The 16,333-nt window shown below is 49.1% G+C and overlaps 1 protein-coding gene across 20 annotated transcripts in view; it reads left to right on the forward strand.

Annotated features, from left to right (window-relative positions):
* The window catches only part of MICAL3 (microtubule associated monooxygenase, calponin and LIM domain containing 3), a 229,793-nt gene that overhangs the window by 189,345 nt on the left and 24,115 nt on the right, over positions 1–16,333 (forward strand). For 16 of the 20 annotated variants that reach the window (XM_060658906.3, XM_060658918.3, XM_060658908.3 and 13 more), the window contains 8 exons: positions 2,839–2,952; positions 3,725–3,871; positions 4,336–4,418; positions 5,983–7,834; positions 8,354–8,448; positions 12,901–12,951; positions 14,298–14,408; positions 15,948–16,041. In XM_060658906.3, the coding sequence (XP_060514889.1) occupies positions 2,839–2,952; positions 3,725–3,871; positions 4,336–4,418; positions 5,983–7,834; positions 8,354–8,448; positions 12,901–12,951; positions 14,298–14,408; positions 15,948–16,041 (2,547 nt within the window). Of the gene's footprint in view, positions 1–2,838; positions 2,953–3,724; positions 3,872–4,335; positions 4,419–5,982; positions 7,835–8,353; positions 8,449–12,900; positions 12,952–14,297; positions 14,409–15,947; positions 16,042–16,333 lie in introns of those variants that run through there. The other 4 variants (XM_060658910.3, XM_060658923.3, XR_009617551.3 and 1 more) reach the window with 3 other exon arrangements.

Consider the following 16,333-nt stretch of genomic DNA (forward strand, 5'->3'; position numbering starts at 1 on the left):
CACAAGTCAGGAGCTACCTTCACAGAACCATAGGGAGATCTGAGCCTGAGGCCAGACCTTAGCTCTGTGAACAGAAGCTGCTGGCCATCTCTCCTCATGTTAGCACGTCTCCCAGGATGGTTGGACAAGGCTGAGGTGTCAAGACTTCCCAGCTGGCAGCTGAAATAAACCAAAAGCTAAGTATGTCTGTGATTCCCAGCTTCCATAGTGCGTGGCAGCTTCTAGCACTCTGCACTCCATCTTAACCTGGATTTAATCTCCCAATTCCATCCCTCAAGCTGCGTTTTTCCAGCCTCTGCTGCTGCTGCATTGATACTTCTCACTTGTTTGTTTTTTAATGTATGTGACAATTGTTCCTTTCAAGGTACTCCCAAGGACTGTAGACTTGTTACCCTTCTGACTCTACAACAGACATTTCTTAGCAGCAACTCCGAGGCAGAGAACCACATGAGGGCCAAGGGACCAGGGCTGGGGTCAGGCTGACCTAGGGCAGTGTGACTTGAACAGTGTGGTCTCCTTTGTGCCCGCGTCCAGCACACTGTCCAACAGAAGTACAGATTGCCATCTTGATGCTTAGCCACTCATATATCTGTTTGAACATATGTGTTGGGCACAGTGGGCCCAGACGGGATGAGCCCAGGTTCTGTTTCCACCCGGTTGACGTGACTCCCAGAGGAGAAAGATTCTGGGGGAAGAGAGGTAACTGTCCAGCCTCTTCAGAAATGGTGTCATGAAACCATGAGTTTGTTATCCAGATAGGAAGCTCAGGTTAGAAAAGGCACAGAGACTTTTGTTTGTTCCTAAGAAATCTCACTTCCTGGTGTTTGATGAACTACAACAGCAAAGTTATCGTGCAAAGGTTTTAAGTGTGTGGAAATAATTGAGTAGTTTTACCCCTAATATTTTCCCCAACAAATGCCACCATCACAGGAAAGCATCCTGGCATTACCAGCTCCATGGGCTGCTCTGGTATCTCAAAAGAAGGAGTGTGACATTAACTATTTGCCAGCCTAGAACTTATTCTGGAATTCTTTCATCTTTCCCCATAGTCCATTCTAAACCTATGTTGTATGGTTCTCCAAAATTAGATGCAAATCATCACCTTATTTTTATAAACTGAGTATACAAAAGGGTGGGAAGCTAATTATACAGCTTAAGGAATTATCTTTTAATGTTCATTTACTTTAAGAGAGAGAGAGAGACCACGTGTGCATGCAAGCAGGGGAGGGCAGAAAGAGAGGGAGAGAGAATGCCAAGCAGGGTCCACACTGCCAGCATAGAGCCCAAGGCAGGGCTCAATCCCACAAACTGAGTTCATGACCTGAGCCAAAACCAGGAGTCAGACGCTTAACCAAATGAGCCACCCAGGCACCCCAGTAATTATTTTTTTTAACAAAAACTCCTGTGACTAGGTCAAGAAAGCACACATCCCCAGCATCTTCAAAGTGCCCCTTCCCTATCTTCCCCACCCGGCCTCCAAAGGTATTCACTTGATTTTCCTGGATTTTCGTCATATTCAGACTTTGGTATCCACGCTCGACATTTCTGCCACACTCACTCTGCACATCCTTAAGGTGCCAGCGATGCAGATTCATGAGACTGGACAGTGACGAGAGCACTGACTTGAGAGGGCCCAGCCATTACACGGCCTCTCACTGTGGTACAGCCTTTTAAAAAATCTGAGCTGTGCCACAGCCAGTGCCTCTGCTGCCTGCCCATCCTTGGGCTTTGATCCTCTGGCCCTTGTATATACGAACCTAAGCGTAACCCCTTTTCCTGAAGTGAGAACCTTTAGGAGTGATGTGAGAGTGGCTGTGCTTAGGAGCCTAGAAGAAACCCTCAGGACACCTGACAGATGGGTCCTGTTGGTCTCGGGTAACACTGGGGCCTCACAGCATCCTTTAAAGTAGCACACCTTGCTTTCCTAATTGCTTTCTCTTACTCCAAACTGTTAGTGTGAGTTCTAAGTGTGCAGAGGTTGGGAACAGGTTTGAGTGTGTGTGTGTGTGTGTGTGTGTGTGTGTGTGTGTGTGTGTGTTTAGGGGCTGTTTCCTCCTGAGGAAAGAGAAGTCGATGAGTGCTTTGCCTTGTCCTGCAACACTGAAGGGCTGGTGTTGCATCTAGACAGTGAACTTTACATATCCCCTCATCCTCTCCTTCAAGCCTTAAAAAAAAACATTTCTCTAAATTATCCCAAGCAAAGATATCACCTCTACCCGTTGAAAGGGGAGGTGGGTGCCCTCAGGGGTCCATCCTGTTGGTCCCTCATCCATCAGTGACTTCGCCTACACACAGTACTGCAGCTGCTAGATGGAGCAATATGACCATGAGTAAATCCCGTAACTCTCTGGCCTCGGCTTTGCCACAGGCCCTCTGAGCGATTACTGTGAGGAGTAAATGGCGCGTGGCCTGTGAAGCGGTCCAGGGCGTGCTGGCAGAAGAGTCATCATTGCCCCTGGGCCTGCAGAGGCAGCGTTTCCCCTCTGCCCTTCTCACACCGAGGCACTTACAGCAGTCTCGGGGGAAGAGGAGGTGACCAGAGGAAGCTGCCCTTCCTTTTCCGCTGGGCCCTGCTGGCGTCGAGCAGTGCTGGTCCCGGGTGTTCAGGAAGGGCCCCAGGCCCTCACCAGCACCCACACTGTGTGTAGCTCCCCCAAGGCTGACCGACTTCCACCTTGGGGTCCAAATCCAGACACTTCACAGTCCATCTCCCTGCCTCTCCTCATGGTCTTCACACTGCAGCCCTGGGAAGACCACCACCAGTTTCCACCTGCACAGGCAGTCTCTGTCTGTCTGCCTGTCCTTTTCTTCCTTCCTTTGAACGTTTCTGCTTTACAGTCCCATTTGATGAGAATGACCTGGAGGAAGATGTGGACTCGGAGCCGGCAGAGATAGAAGGGGAGGCAGCGGAGAATGGGGACACAGGGGACACTGGTGCTGAGCTGGATGATGGTACGGGGGACCCCAGAGCCTCCCCTCTCCACTGTGCTGATCACTCTCTTCCCCACTGTGCGATTGGAACTTGGGAAAGATAATATACATTAAAGCAAAAGCAAGGCACTCTAAAGAGGTGGCCATTAGGTCTCCTGGTTGTGTTCCTTGGTCTGCTGCTAACTTGAATGTGTGTCATTCCCCCTGTCAGTCACCATGCAGCATAGCCTGCATTCATTAAGTTGTGGTTGAGAAACTGAGCAGATTGGGTGCTTTATAAAAGGGCCTTTATTCAGTGGGCCTCTGAAAGGTAGCTACAAAAGAGATGGTATTTTAAGAATTATAGGCTGGTTGGTTGGGGAAAGGGTGGCAGGGACTAGCCTGGGAGAAATGACGAGTCCAGGCAAGACTGTAAGGGAGCATAGACCTCGCCGTGGTGTTGGGGGAAACAGACCAATGGTGAGTCCGTGAAGTAAGGCCTGCCCTTCACAGGCACACCCATTATGTTTCTTTCTGTTGTGATCTATCAGGTACCATCTTGTGTATTTGAAAAGGAAATGGAACACTGTAGGCTTTGATGAGAGCGCTATGTTGCAGAGAATAAAGGCTCTGAGTCTCAGAAGCTCAGTAGGGACCAGTAGGCAGGTCCTAGCTGGGACACAGAACCAGGTCCAGACATCAAGCAGTGGTGCTGTAGTTGATGAACTGATTCAGCTACTTTCTGGGGCCAGCTGGAGACTGGTAAAGAAGCAGGGCTTCACTCAAGTGCTGCTCTGTCCCTTCCCTTTGCCAGATCAGCACTGGTCTGATGATATCCCATCAGATGCCGAAACAGAGCTTCGCATGCAGCACCAGGCAGCATTGGAGGCGGAGCTGGAGCTGAGGGTATCGGAAAATGAGGAGGAGCAACCTGCCACCACACCAGGGCACCAGGAGAGAGGTAAGCCTGTTGTCTCAGCAGAAACTGCTTCCAGAATTCCTGTGGAGAGCCTGCAAGGACAGGGGCAGCACCGAAGACACAGGTCATCAGAGCAGAGCCGGAGCAGAGCTGGTGCACTGCATACCAACCTCCAAATGGCAGACAGCTCTGCCTGTTGTTGTCTTTCCCCCTTCCCTCTGCACAGATCCTGCGCATGGCTTTGGCCAACAGCCCCTTTCTGTGTGTGCTCTGGAGCTATGAAAGGGTAGAAGGTACATCTCCAAGCTTTGGACACAGATCGCACAAGTGAAAAAAAGCCCGTACTTCTGAAATGAGCAGAGGTGGCATCTAGGGACACTCTGGGAAAGGACTTTCTTTCTGTTGACCAACAGTGACCCCCCTGCAGAGCTGGCTGGGAGAGGAGCCCTCAGCGGGAAGGGCAGGGTGTTGTTTCCTCTTATAAATCCTGTGTCTGTTCTGTCCAGGTCCCGCCCAAGTCCCCAGCCCTCCCCGATCCCCTGAGGAGCAGGCTGGTCTGCTCTCCCCAGGCCACAGCCCTGAGGCAGAGGTAAGGACTCGGGGCTCACTGTGGGGGACAAAACTGATAGGATCCTGAGTGGACATATTAACTCCCTCATCTTAGGCCCTTGGTGTCAGCCCATTTTTTTGCATCTTGTACTAAGTGGGGCTGCTGACAACAGGAGTGGCCTTGGGGTTCCAGCTTAGTCCTCACCATGAGGACAAGGCAGTCTGGGCAGCAGCTCCCTAACCCTGCACTGTACCAATCCCAAACCTGAGTCTTCCCACCATGTCACTCTGTTGTGTCCATGTACCATGCCATTTTAAAAGTAACTTTATTTGTAAATTAAAGCAATAATTGTTGTGGAATCATTGGTTTGATATGATAGATACGTTTGTTTCTTAGCGTTATGTTAAAATGAATGTATGACTTAAAATTTAAAATACTTATCCAGGGGTGCCTGGGTGGCTCAGTCGATTAAGCATCTGACTCTTGACTTTGGCTCAAGTCATGATCTCATGGTTCGTGAGATCCAGCCTACATTGGGCTCTGTGCTGACAGCATGGAGCCTGCTTGGGATTCTCCCTCTCTCTCTTTCTCTCTCTCTCTCTCTCTCTCTCTCTCTCTCTCTTCCCCCTCCCCCACCACTGTTCTTGCTCTCTCTCTCAAAATAAATAAATAAACTTTAAAAATATATATGTATTCACCCAGATTACCAGTGGCATGTGAGCCACGCATTGGAGAATGCTACGTAAATAGATCATAGCAGTATGTCCTGTGGAACGTGTTTTGGGAAATGCTATCTGGAGGACACATCGGGGAGGGAGGCCAAACTCAAGACCTGGGTTAGCTTGATTTGGTCTTTGAGATTCCAAGAACCAAGATGAATTTGGTGATTTCATCTGTGAAACTGTGGGAGGTTTACTGGGACTCGCGGGTGGGATGATATAAGGATTCGTGCAGAAATGTCTGGATCTTTGAGCTTCCTGGGAAGGATGATGTGTAGAGTATAAAAAATTGCCATTTGGGGGCTCCTGGGTGGCTCAGTTGGTTGAATATCTGACTCAGTTTCAGCACAGATCGTAAACCTAGGGTTCATGAGACCAAGCCCTGCATTGGGCTCTGCACTGAGCATGGAGCCTGCTTAAGATTCTCTCTCTCTTCCTCTGACCCTCCCCCCGCCGCTCTCTCTCTCAAATTAAAAAATTAAAAAATTTAAATTTGAAAATATCTATTTTAAATCTTAAAGTGTTGGTCCGTATTTTCATACATCAGAGATCTTGAGCTCTTGGGGTCGATGGTCAGGAGTGAGAGCTGGATCCATTAGTGCGCTTTGGCCAGTGTCCATTTTAGTGCACAAAGAATATAGGATGTGTTTGAGGTGAACCAAACCCTGAAAGCTGAGTCTGTTCAACAAAGTAGAGTGGTTTTAAAAATTGAACAAATAGAACAGAAAGGGGGAGAAAGGTTCTCCTGGAGCCATTTGGCTAACAGCTTAAAAGGCAGAGAGGAATTTATTTCACAAACACAGGCCCTTTGAGCAAGCTCCCCAAGGGGTCTCTGCTGACCATCAAACTACCTTCTAAGCAGCTTCTGTTTTCCTTTTCTGTAGGGGGCCCGAATCCCACTTGCCTCTGTTGCCACCAAGGTGAAATTGCCCAAGGAGAGCCTTTTCCCTGAGCCTTTGCTCCCCAAAGAGAAGCCCAAAGAAGAAGTGCCCAGTGATGAGAGAGCTGTGCACTCTCCTATCCGATCACAGCCAGTGGCTCTGCCAGAAGCCAGGACACCTACCTCCCCAGTTAGTTCACAGCACCTGTCACCGCTGGCCACCTCTACCCCCACCACTACCCAGCTCCCCATTTGCTCCCAACCCCAGCCTTCCTCTGAGGCCACTGTCCCGTCCCCCACCAAGTCCCCCATATGCTTCCAGCCCATTCCAGCCAAAACACCCATCCCCCTGGCTCCCCTCCCCTTGAAGACCCAAGGGGACACCAAGGACAGACTGGGCAGCCCTCTTGCTGTGGATGAAGCCCTGAAGCGGAATGACCTGGTGGCAGAGTTCTGGATGAAGAGTGCCGAGATCCGCCGTAGCCTCGGACTCACACCCGTGGATCGGAGCAAGGTGTCCGAGTCCAGCTTCCCCTCCCCGGCCTTTAAACCAGTGTCCCTAAAATCCTATTCAGTTGAGAAGTCTCCTCAGGGTGAGGGGCTCCAGCTTCTAAAACCTCCACCTATTCCTAAGAGGCTGGGCCTGCCGAAGTCAGATGGCGACCAGCCCTCGCTGCCAACCCCCAAGTCCCCATCTGACAGAGAGCTGAAAAGCTCCCAGGAGGAGAGGAGAGACCTGTCGAGCAGCTCTGGGTTGGGCCTTCACGGGAGCTCCTCCAATATGAAGACCTTGGGCAGCCAGAGCTTCAACACCTCTGACTCCACCATGCTCACTCCTCCTTCAAGCCCACCCCCACCCCCACCCCAGGATGAGGAGCCCGCAACTCTTCGAAGGAAGCCATATCAGATTTATGAGCATAAGGAGACCGAGCCCAAGGCCTCAGTAATCCCACCCCCACCACCTGCATCCTTTATGAGGGCCCCCCGAGAGCCTGCCCAGCCCCCTCGAGAGGAGGTGCGGAAGTCGTTTGTGGAGAGTGTGGATGAGATCCCCTTTGCTGATGACGTGGAGGACACCTATGATGACAAGACAGAGGACTCGAGTCTGCAGGAGAAGTTCTTCACACCCCCCTCTTGCTGGTCCCGCACCGAGAGGCCCCTCCATCCACCCCTAACCAAGGAGAATGGTAGGTTGCCTACTCTGGAGAGTGGGGTCCAGCCACAGAAGAGGGTCCTGCCCTTAGTCTCTCCAGAAGCCAAGGAGCTGGCTGAGGAGCGCATGCGAGCCAGGGAGAAGTCTGTGAAGAGCCAGGCGTTGAGAGACGCTATGGCCAAGCAGCTGAGTAGGATGAAGGAGATGGAGATGGCGGCTGGGACCTCCAGGCCCCCAGGAGGCACCTCCCGCAAAGCCTCCTCAGTTCCCTCCAAGGGCAAAGAACTTGGCCTCGAGTCCCCTAAACGCCCAGTTCTCAAAGGCCCCAGGGAGCCCACCCTGAAGCATGAAGCCACTAGTGAGGAGGTCCTCTCCCCTCCGTCGGACTCAGGGGGCCCAGATGGTTCAGTCACCTCATCCGAGGGCTCCAGTGGGAAGAGCAAGAAGAGATCGTCACTCTTCTCCCCCCGCAGAAACAAGAAAGAGAAGAAGTCCAAAGGTGAGGGCCGGCCCCCAGAGAAGCCCAGCCCAAACCTCCTGGAGGAAGCAGCCGCCAAACCCAAGTCCTTGTGGAAGTCAGTCTTTTCTGGGTATAAGAAGGACAAGAAGAAGAAGGGTGATGACAAGTCCTGTTCCAGCACCCCTTCCAGCGGTGCCACTGTGGACTCTGGCAAGCACAGGATGTCTCCTGTCGTGAGAACAGGTACGTCAGAACCAAGGGACCCTTCCTGGGGCAGGGCATAAGGTGTGTGTTCTCAGCCATCGGTTCTTCTCTTAAGATCCATTTCCTCATGCTGCCTCCCTACGGGTCCTTAGGAGCAATGCTAATGGGGTGAGGGAGAAGGAAACTGAACCATGAGCTCACACAGCATATTCTGCGTGATAAACTAATGGTAAAACCCGGCTCGAAACTGACTAAGGGAGACTTGGGAGGTTTGTGCACTTCCTCAAGTCACACCACCTCAGAGGAGAGCCTGATTCTGAGCAAGGCAGAGCGCAGCATTGCCGGGAGGAACCAGGCAGGCCTCTATTCAGTGTTAGCGCTGCCCCGGCCAGCACAGGTGTCAGCCTCCAAGCTCCTGGCTCCCCACTATGGGTTAAGAGCCACTCAGACTGGAAAGAAATAAAATCTGTACCCCGCTTCCCTGGGCAGCTTGTGTGAATGTAGACATCAGGAAAGTACTGTGGTTCCTCGATTTGCCTCTTCTTTCCATCCCATTAGAGCTGCAGCTGCGGCGCCAGTTGAGTTTCTCAGAGGATTCTGACCTCTCCAGTGATGACATCCTTGAGAGGTCCTCCCAGAAGTCCAGGCGAGAGGTATGTAGGCCCCGTCCGTAACGGGGCTTCAGAAGGGGTCAAGGACTTGACTCTCATCCTCTGTGTAATTGGTCTTCGGTGAGGTGGAAGAGAGGGAAAGCACATCTCAAGCCCTGGGTTGAAAGTGAGCACCCTCCTCTAATTCCCAGTAGACACACAGCTGTCTCCTGAGCCCAGCCCAGCTCCAAGTAAGAGACACATACAGGGAGCTCTTTTCTTGGGCTTTTTCAGTGAACAGCTGGCGCTTATTTGCTTCAATGGCAAGAGTTCCTGTGTTTAATTCTTGGGAAGAAGGCAGAGGCATTCCACACTCAAAGAGTCACTAGATCTTTAGCAAGCAGCTGGCATTGTCCATTTGTTCTTTTGTCCTCAAAGATCCCATGTGGAATAGCATCCACCAATGCCCAGAGTGACAGGATAAGGGTTGTTCGTGCCACACATTCTGGTGGAGGCTTGGACAGGGACAACACGGTTTAGGCATCTCTAGACAGAGGCTGAATCACCCCTGCTTTGTATGTTTGTGGATTAGAGAGGAATTTTTGCTATAAAAGAACTGGTCCAGGAAACTGCCCTGGGTTCTGTGCTGAGTGGGGCACTGTGTATCTGACTTGGTCCCTCTTACTACAGGCTTAGGAGATGATGTGGCCACTCAAGTCTCCTGAAAAGTAAAACCTCAATGTGGAACGCTCCTTCATCACTAGCTCCCTTGGATATTTATTCAATCTTTTGGTTTCTAAGGGCTCTTGTAGCTCTGTGTAGGTACAGTGAAGGTGGAAGAGAGAGAGGGATTAGAGAAGTTCTAACACAACCTCTGTGTCACAGAGACAATGATGGGGTGCGGACTACAATCCAGAAAGGCCTGGGCAGCACTCAGGAGTGGTTGAAGCTGTTCCATCTCCATTGTCTGGCCCTGGGACACATACTCAACCTCCTGTCCCAGCCGATAGCCCAGCTACTTTCAGCTCCCTTTTCTGAATGAAAAATTTCCCCAGAACATCATGTGCCTTCTTTACAAGGCTCCCCAGGGCTTGGATTTGAGTCTGCCCTCTCCATCAACTTCCAGGCAATTGCCATGGCAGACCTATGCCCTGCACACACCTGTTCAGTAAAGAAGACTTCTGCAGCCATTTCCAGTCTCCCTGCTCCCAGCCCAATCCAGCTTTTAGCAACTTGGTCAACTGGAGGAAACCCATGTTTTAGTTCTCCTCTCATTATTGGTCTGTTGGTCTCCCTTGGCCATGCCAGCTATTTACCTATCCACTCTCCTAGAAGTATACCTAAACAGCCAGGCCTGTCATCCTGCCCTCCGTGTGCAGAGCCAACTTCTACCTGTCCCAGCCGAGCCAGCACGGACAGCACTGAGTTAGGGTTGGGACCTGTGTGCCTTCTCTCCTGCAGAGACCTGGTTTCATGTGCCTCCTATCAAGTGCTTTCCCAGGCAGTGGTATTGATCCTGGGATTGGAATTAAGAGTTGCTTCTGGACATGTACATGGGTCCCTCAACACATTCTGACACTGGGGACTGGCACTGCCATAGGGAGGGCTGGGGGGGGTCCATGAAGGACCAAGGTCCAAGGTCACTTTGCTTCCATGCAGACGTTCAGCCATTTCGTCTCCTGTTGGTCAGAAATACCCATCTGTGGTCAGTCTCTCCACTGTTTCTCTATTAGTTAATCCTGGCAGAATGCAGAGTGGCAGGCTGCCCAAGCTGGCTATGCCAAGGCCATGTTCTTGGTAATACATGTCACTGACAACAGCCTTTCCTGGGGCCTTACTGGCCCCATAGGTAGCTCTTCCCCTCCTACATGAACAACAAGTCATGGACCCCACTCCTAGAACCCCAGAATCGGAGGCCTTGGGGACTTCACATTCCATGTGTGCCCACAGAGGCAGAGCCATTTGCTATAGGCTAAGCAAAGAATACTCAAGACAAAGCTGAGCCTAGGACATGTTGACCAGAATCCCACCATGGTGTGGTGTCGGGCTGGGCGAGAGCAGGTACTATGTATTTTTAAGGATGGAAGCTAAAGCAGGAAAACAAACAAAAACAGCCATACAGGACACTTTGGAATAATTAAGTGAATTTGATCATGGATGGTATAATATGTGTAGATATGCAATGTTATCACATCAATGCCAGGTTCCTTGTAAGACATTAAGGTACTATAGTCATATAGGAAAACATCTGTTCTTAAGAAGAACATGCTAGAATTTGTAGGCATAAAAAATGCCTACAAATCATTTTTTTAAAGATGTATAAAGATTATATATATCAAATACGTAGCAAAATGCTAACATTTAGCAAATCTGGGCCTAGGGGTTCACTGTCCTCTTTCAACTTTTCCTATGTTTGAAAATTTTCAGAGCAGGAAGTGAAGGGAGAGGGGATACCTAAAGGGACAGTGTGGCTGGGATTGACTCAGGAAGAAGCATCTTGTTGACATGCCTTACCCGAGCAACCGGGCCCACACAGTTGGGGGAAGTGGTTCCTCTTGCATCATAGACCCATCTCTGAGTCAGGCATGTGTGAAACAAGTACCTGAGTTTTGTTTCATTTCAAAAAAAAGAAAGAAAAGAAAGAAAAGAAAGAAAGAAAGAAAGAAAGACAGACAGACAACTGGAACTGAGAACAACTTATTTTTATTGAAAATGCTTATGTAGAAAAGATAATACAGATTAAATATATGTATCACCCGTAATCCTACCAACCAAAGGTAATTCACGTCCACCTCTTTTCTTTGCCTCAGTCTTACTTTAAATACAAATGGCGCACTGCATCTTGATCGCTGTGGCCTAGCCACGGGCCTGTCATTTGCGCTGGGTCAGGCCAAGACGTTTCATAGCAGAAGCTTCAGCTCTGTGGCTGACCTCATTTTCTCAGCACAGCACAGATGCGTCATGATTTCAATCCTATAGTCGCTGCCCTTGCCAAGTTGGTACCTGTCTTCTGCCAGAAATCAGTAGGTGATTGCCCCCACTCCCTTTACTTTGTACACCAGCCACAGGTACAGATGCTAAGTGCTGTTCCTTGTGGTTGTGGTTACATAGTTCCTGTGGAGTGGTTTACTTGCTGCTTGGGGAAATTCTGTGTCTTCTGTGTTTTTAATGGACTTGTTGTTATAATGAGATTCATCCTCTCCCTCTGGTTTGTGGCAGAGAAGAGTCAGTCTGAGGCAGTACGTACACACTTAAAGTTCAGTGCCACTGCTAGGAGGGAGACCCATTCTGCTCTGAGCCACTGTGCTCTTGAAATGCAGTCCCACTATACTGGTCGCCACTGATGCACAGAGAAGCAACAAGGGAACAGGGGGTTGCAGTCTATCCTGAAGCTCTCAGAATCTCTCGTCGGCAGCATCCAGAGCTCCTGGCTCTTCTCCCCTCCCTTACTCCTTTACTGCCTTTTAGCCATTTGTTGGGGCTGGTGAGAAGACGAGAGAGCAAATGTAACTAACCTTAGCTCTGGGCAGCTCTGCTCAAGGTTTAGTGGAGAAGAGGTTGCATTCACCGACATAGGTGCCTGACATATATCTGGTGAATATCAGTTATTTATGCTATTTGAGGTTCCTATCACACTGTATAATCAAGAAATGACCCCTACCCCCATTCAGGATTTCTGGGTGGTCCCCTGGAAACCCACCTTGGCCCTGTTCAAAAACACTGCCAGGAGAGGGGCGCCTGGGTGGCTCATTCGGTTGAGCGACCGACTTTGGCTCAGGTCATGATCTCAAGGTTTGTCAGTTAGAGCCCCGTGTCAAGCTCTGTGCTGATGGCTCAGAGCCTGGAGCCTGCTTCTGATTCTGTGTCTCCCTTTCTCTCTGCCCCTCCCCCACTCATGCTCTGTCTCTGTCTCAGGAATAAATAAACATTTAAAAAATTAATTAGTTAATTAAAATAAATAAAAAAGAACACTGCCAGGAGAGAGCCTTTTGGAAGAGAACAGGTTTTATAGTCAGTTTGCCCTGTATCTGTGGTCTGTGTCCCTGGCAACAGGAATTTCCCACCACCTGTCCCCCTCCCCCCCACCATAACACTGAGCTGAAAGAAGTAGTCTGAATTTCCACAAGCAAATGGGCTATACTGAAGGAGAAGTAGCATATATAACCATATATTTGAACAGTTTTCGTTTATTATACACAAGGGAGAGTAAAAAGAGAACAGAGATTTGGGGCATAGTGAGGAAGAAGCTGTCTTCTCAGTATAAAAGTGAACCCAGGCCTTATTCAAAACCAGGGTTTCACGGAGACTCTGCTGCTGGGATCTATGTAATCAGGTTCCTCACTTACGCAGTCCTGTGTGACACTGTGAAAAATAATCACGTGTTTTAAGTCTTTAGTCTTGTGTGTTTGTTTTAAACTTCTAACTGATTTTACTCCATTTCTGTGTTCTAGTTTTAATTTTTTAATTGTTATTATTACTATTCTGTTTTGTTTTCTGTTGCCATCCCCTTAAAAGTTGATTTATGTACCACACGCCTTGGCATTCAGGAGATCATATGCATCAAAGGTAGTGTCTCATTCCCATGGCTGGTCATTGTTGCATGCGTGTCTGTGATTAACCACCCGGAGCAGCCCCCAGCCCTGGCCCTCCGGCCACATCCTCACTAACTGTTCACACATGCATGGAGCAGTAGCAAACACTGGCAGCAGAACTTTCTTTAGCTGTGTCATGATGGAGGAAGGTGAGATCCCCTGCTCTTCACTGGCTGGAGTGCATGTGGTAATTTCACTCCAGGGCTGCCCCTTTGGGACTGGGCACCGCAGGAATCGGGAGTTCACGAGCCCTCAGCTCTGTGACCTGCGAGGTGAAATGCTTAGGGCGCTAGAACACCATGATGATCCTTTCAGACTTACCTGCTCAGTTGGCTCTCAATGATCACTTGAGTTCTTAAAATAAAGATTATGAGACTATACTCCTGAGTTGAATTTGGAAGTACCTTTTAAAGTCTATCAAAGTCTCTCTCTCTTTTTTTTTTTTCCTTGGAGGAAATAAGATGTTAGGAATAGAAGCAGACCCCTCCCCCGCCCCAACAGCATGTGCCTCTTGGTGGTTGCTCAGTGTTTACTCCAGGCTTCTGACACTGCCTTGTGCCCTTGGTGCCCACATTTGCAGGTGGGGTTGTCAGGCAGATGCATCTGTGGATTTGCCCTGGATTTGGCCTGTTGCCTCCTCAGGGCTTGCACTGGCTGAAACCGCCCTGCCAGACCACTTCCTCCCTCCTTCTCAGTGGCCCACTGCTGCCTCTGTGCAGACCCTGGAGTCAGTCCATGTTCACCTCCACATGTCCCTTCAGACTATATTAGTTTGGGGTTCACTCAAACTTAGAATGGAGGCATCCCAACTTTCTCTACTTCAGATGTTACTTCTTAAAGAACCTTATAAATATCACTCATCTGAAGAAAGTAGCATTTGATACTAAATAAGAAAATAAAAGGATCCTGATTTTTCTTTTTCCTTTCCCTATATGTCTCCTAGAAGCAGGAGGCTTAGGGGAACTAATTACCATATTTTTACCCCTGGAAAATCTCAAAAAGACCAGACATCCTGACGTGGGAAACAAGTGATTTCTGTCCTGTCCCTGTCACAGTGGGGAAGTATCTCACTTGCAGATCTTTAGCTGTACCCTGTAGTATTTAGGGCTCCAGCAAGGATGAGTGTCAGTGAAGCCTCTGGCTGAGCTGCAGCCTGGGAGTCTGCACACACCTCACTGCTCCCTGTCCACCCCACGGGCACTCTGCAGAAGGGCAGCTGCAACCTAGGGACAGTGCTCACTGTGCCCCCTGACAACCAGCACCCAAACCTGTCCCAGGCCTGCTGCGCCTGACTTAGGAAATCTCTCTCGTTCTCTCCAGCCAAGAACTTACACAGAGGAGGAACTGAACGCCAAGCTGACCCGGCGTGTGCAGAAGGCAGCTAGGAGGCAGGCCAAGCAAGAGGAACTGAAGCGGCTACACCGAGCTCAGGTAAAATCCCCAAAGGGGCCACAATTCCAAGTGTGAAAGAGCACCCTCCTCTCTAACATGCTTGTCCTTGTCCACAATGAGGGTAGGTAAAGAGGACAGAGCAGAGGTAGACGAGGTATCCCTGATAACTGAGAGAATAGCCCCAAAGTCTCAGGCCACAAGCATCTGGCTCGATGCAACTGTAGAAGCCTTGATTTTGTGGAGTTACTCATAGGAAAGGAAGAGCCATGCTTTGAGTTTCCTAAATTCCTTGCTCTGGAGTAATCATTGTAAAGTCAGCTGTTGTCAAGAGGTGACCTGGCAGCCTCTGATGGGCCTGGGGTTTCCAGGTCAGAGCTGTCCTCCAGGCATCAGCCTCTGTCTTCAGGCCTCACAGATCCTAGACCATTCTAGATTTTCTTCATGGAACAAAAAATAATTTTTTATATGAAGTATAGAAGATATCTAAATATAATATGGTTTTTAAAATGAGGGCTGCCTGGGTGGCTCAGTCAGTTGAGCATCCAACTTCAGCTCAGGTCATGATCTCATGGTTCATGGGTTCAAGCCCCACATCAGGCTTTGTGCTGACAGTGCTGAGTCTGCTACGGATTCTGTGTCTCTTTCTCTCTCTCTGCCCCTCCTCTGCTTGAGCTCTCACTCTCTCTCTCTCTCAAAAATAAATAGACATTAAAAAAAGATTTTTAATAAAATTGTGTGTGTGTATATATATATATATATACATATATACATACATGTATATACATACGTATACATATACATATACGTATATATATATATATAGTTGTATTCATACAACAATGAGAAACATTAACAGCGAACCATCCAAATACCAACAAAGATACACCTTTGAATTCCATGTTTAGCAAGCATCAAAACCACCAGTCTTTTAATCCTTTTCTTGAACATTATTCTGTATCCACATTCTCTGCATTGATTGGATTCCCGGATTTTATTTCATTTTCTGTGTGACATTCTCCAGATATACACCATTGGCTGCTGCTGGGTTGAATGTCCTTCTAGTAACCATTATCAGTCCCCATGGACAGAGAAACTTCTCACTGTGTGCTTCCAAACAGATTCTGGCGTATTGCTCCATTCTAGATTTTTTTTTTTTTTAATCTTTTAGAGACAAGATTTCTGCAGTACTCTCCAAAAACGCCTGCTAATGCTTTAGCAACCTCACTATTAGCAAGGTCTTACTTAGGCTGCAGAATGTCAGTCCTTCCTGCAGGAGCTTATATCCACTTCTATCTTTGAACTGCCCTACAGAGGGCTGGTCGCTCCTTTAATGTGCACCCACACACTGTGGTGCTTACTAATGACAAGCCCTGGTCTGCATAGTTAACAAGGCCCTGGGGGATTCGATGTAGGTGGTCATCACACCACACTCTGGGCATAATGCCCATGGACTACTTTCCAACTTTTGGACCTAATTTGTTTTTCTCCCTGTTTGTGTTTGTACAGTTTAGTTGTCTTCCTGAAAGCTAGGAGGTGAGAGAGAAAGTTGGGTACTTACACTGTTCTGTTTTCCCGTAGATTATCCAGCGGCAGCTGGAGCAGGTGGAGGAGAAGCAGAGGCAGCTGGAGGAAAGAGGGGTTGCTGTGGAGAAGGCACTCCGTGGTGAAGCAGGTATTGTCTGGGTCTCCTTTGTGAGGAGGTTTGTTCCTAAAGGAAAGCCCCTGGCCCCACCCCATGGGAGGCTAGTTTTGTGTCACCTCGTCTGGAATTCAGCTTCTTTTCCAGCAGGGTTCTCTGGGGCCCTTCATCACCGAGATTGGGGCTTCCTGCTAAGCAGAGGAAAAGAAAAGCATCTCTGTTTGGGACTGCCCCAAGGCCTGGACTTGTTCTTCCGCCCTGTCTGAGGGCTTGCCATTTATCTGTAGAACGAACTCTCAGTCCACTTCATTTGTTGGTGGCAAGC

This window comes from Panthera onca, chromosome B4 (genome assembly GCF_046562875.1).
Source record: "Panthera onca isolate mPanOnc1 chromosome B4, mPanOnc1 haplotype 2, whole genome shotgun sequence".
In the NCBI taxonomy this organism is placed as follows: Eukaryota; Metazoa; Chordata; class Mammalia; order Carnivora; family Felidae; genus Panthera; species Panthera onca.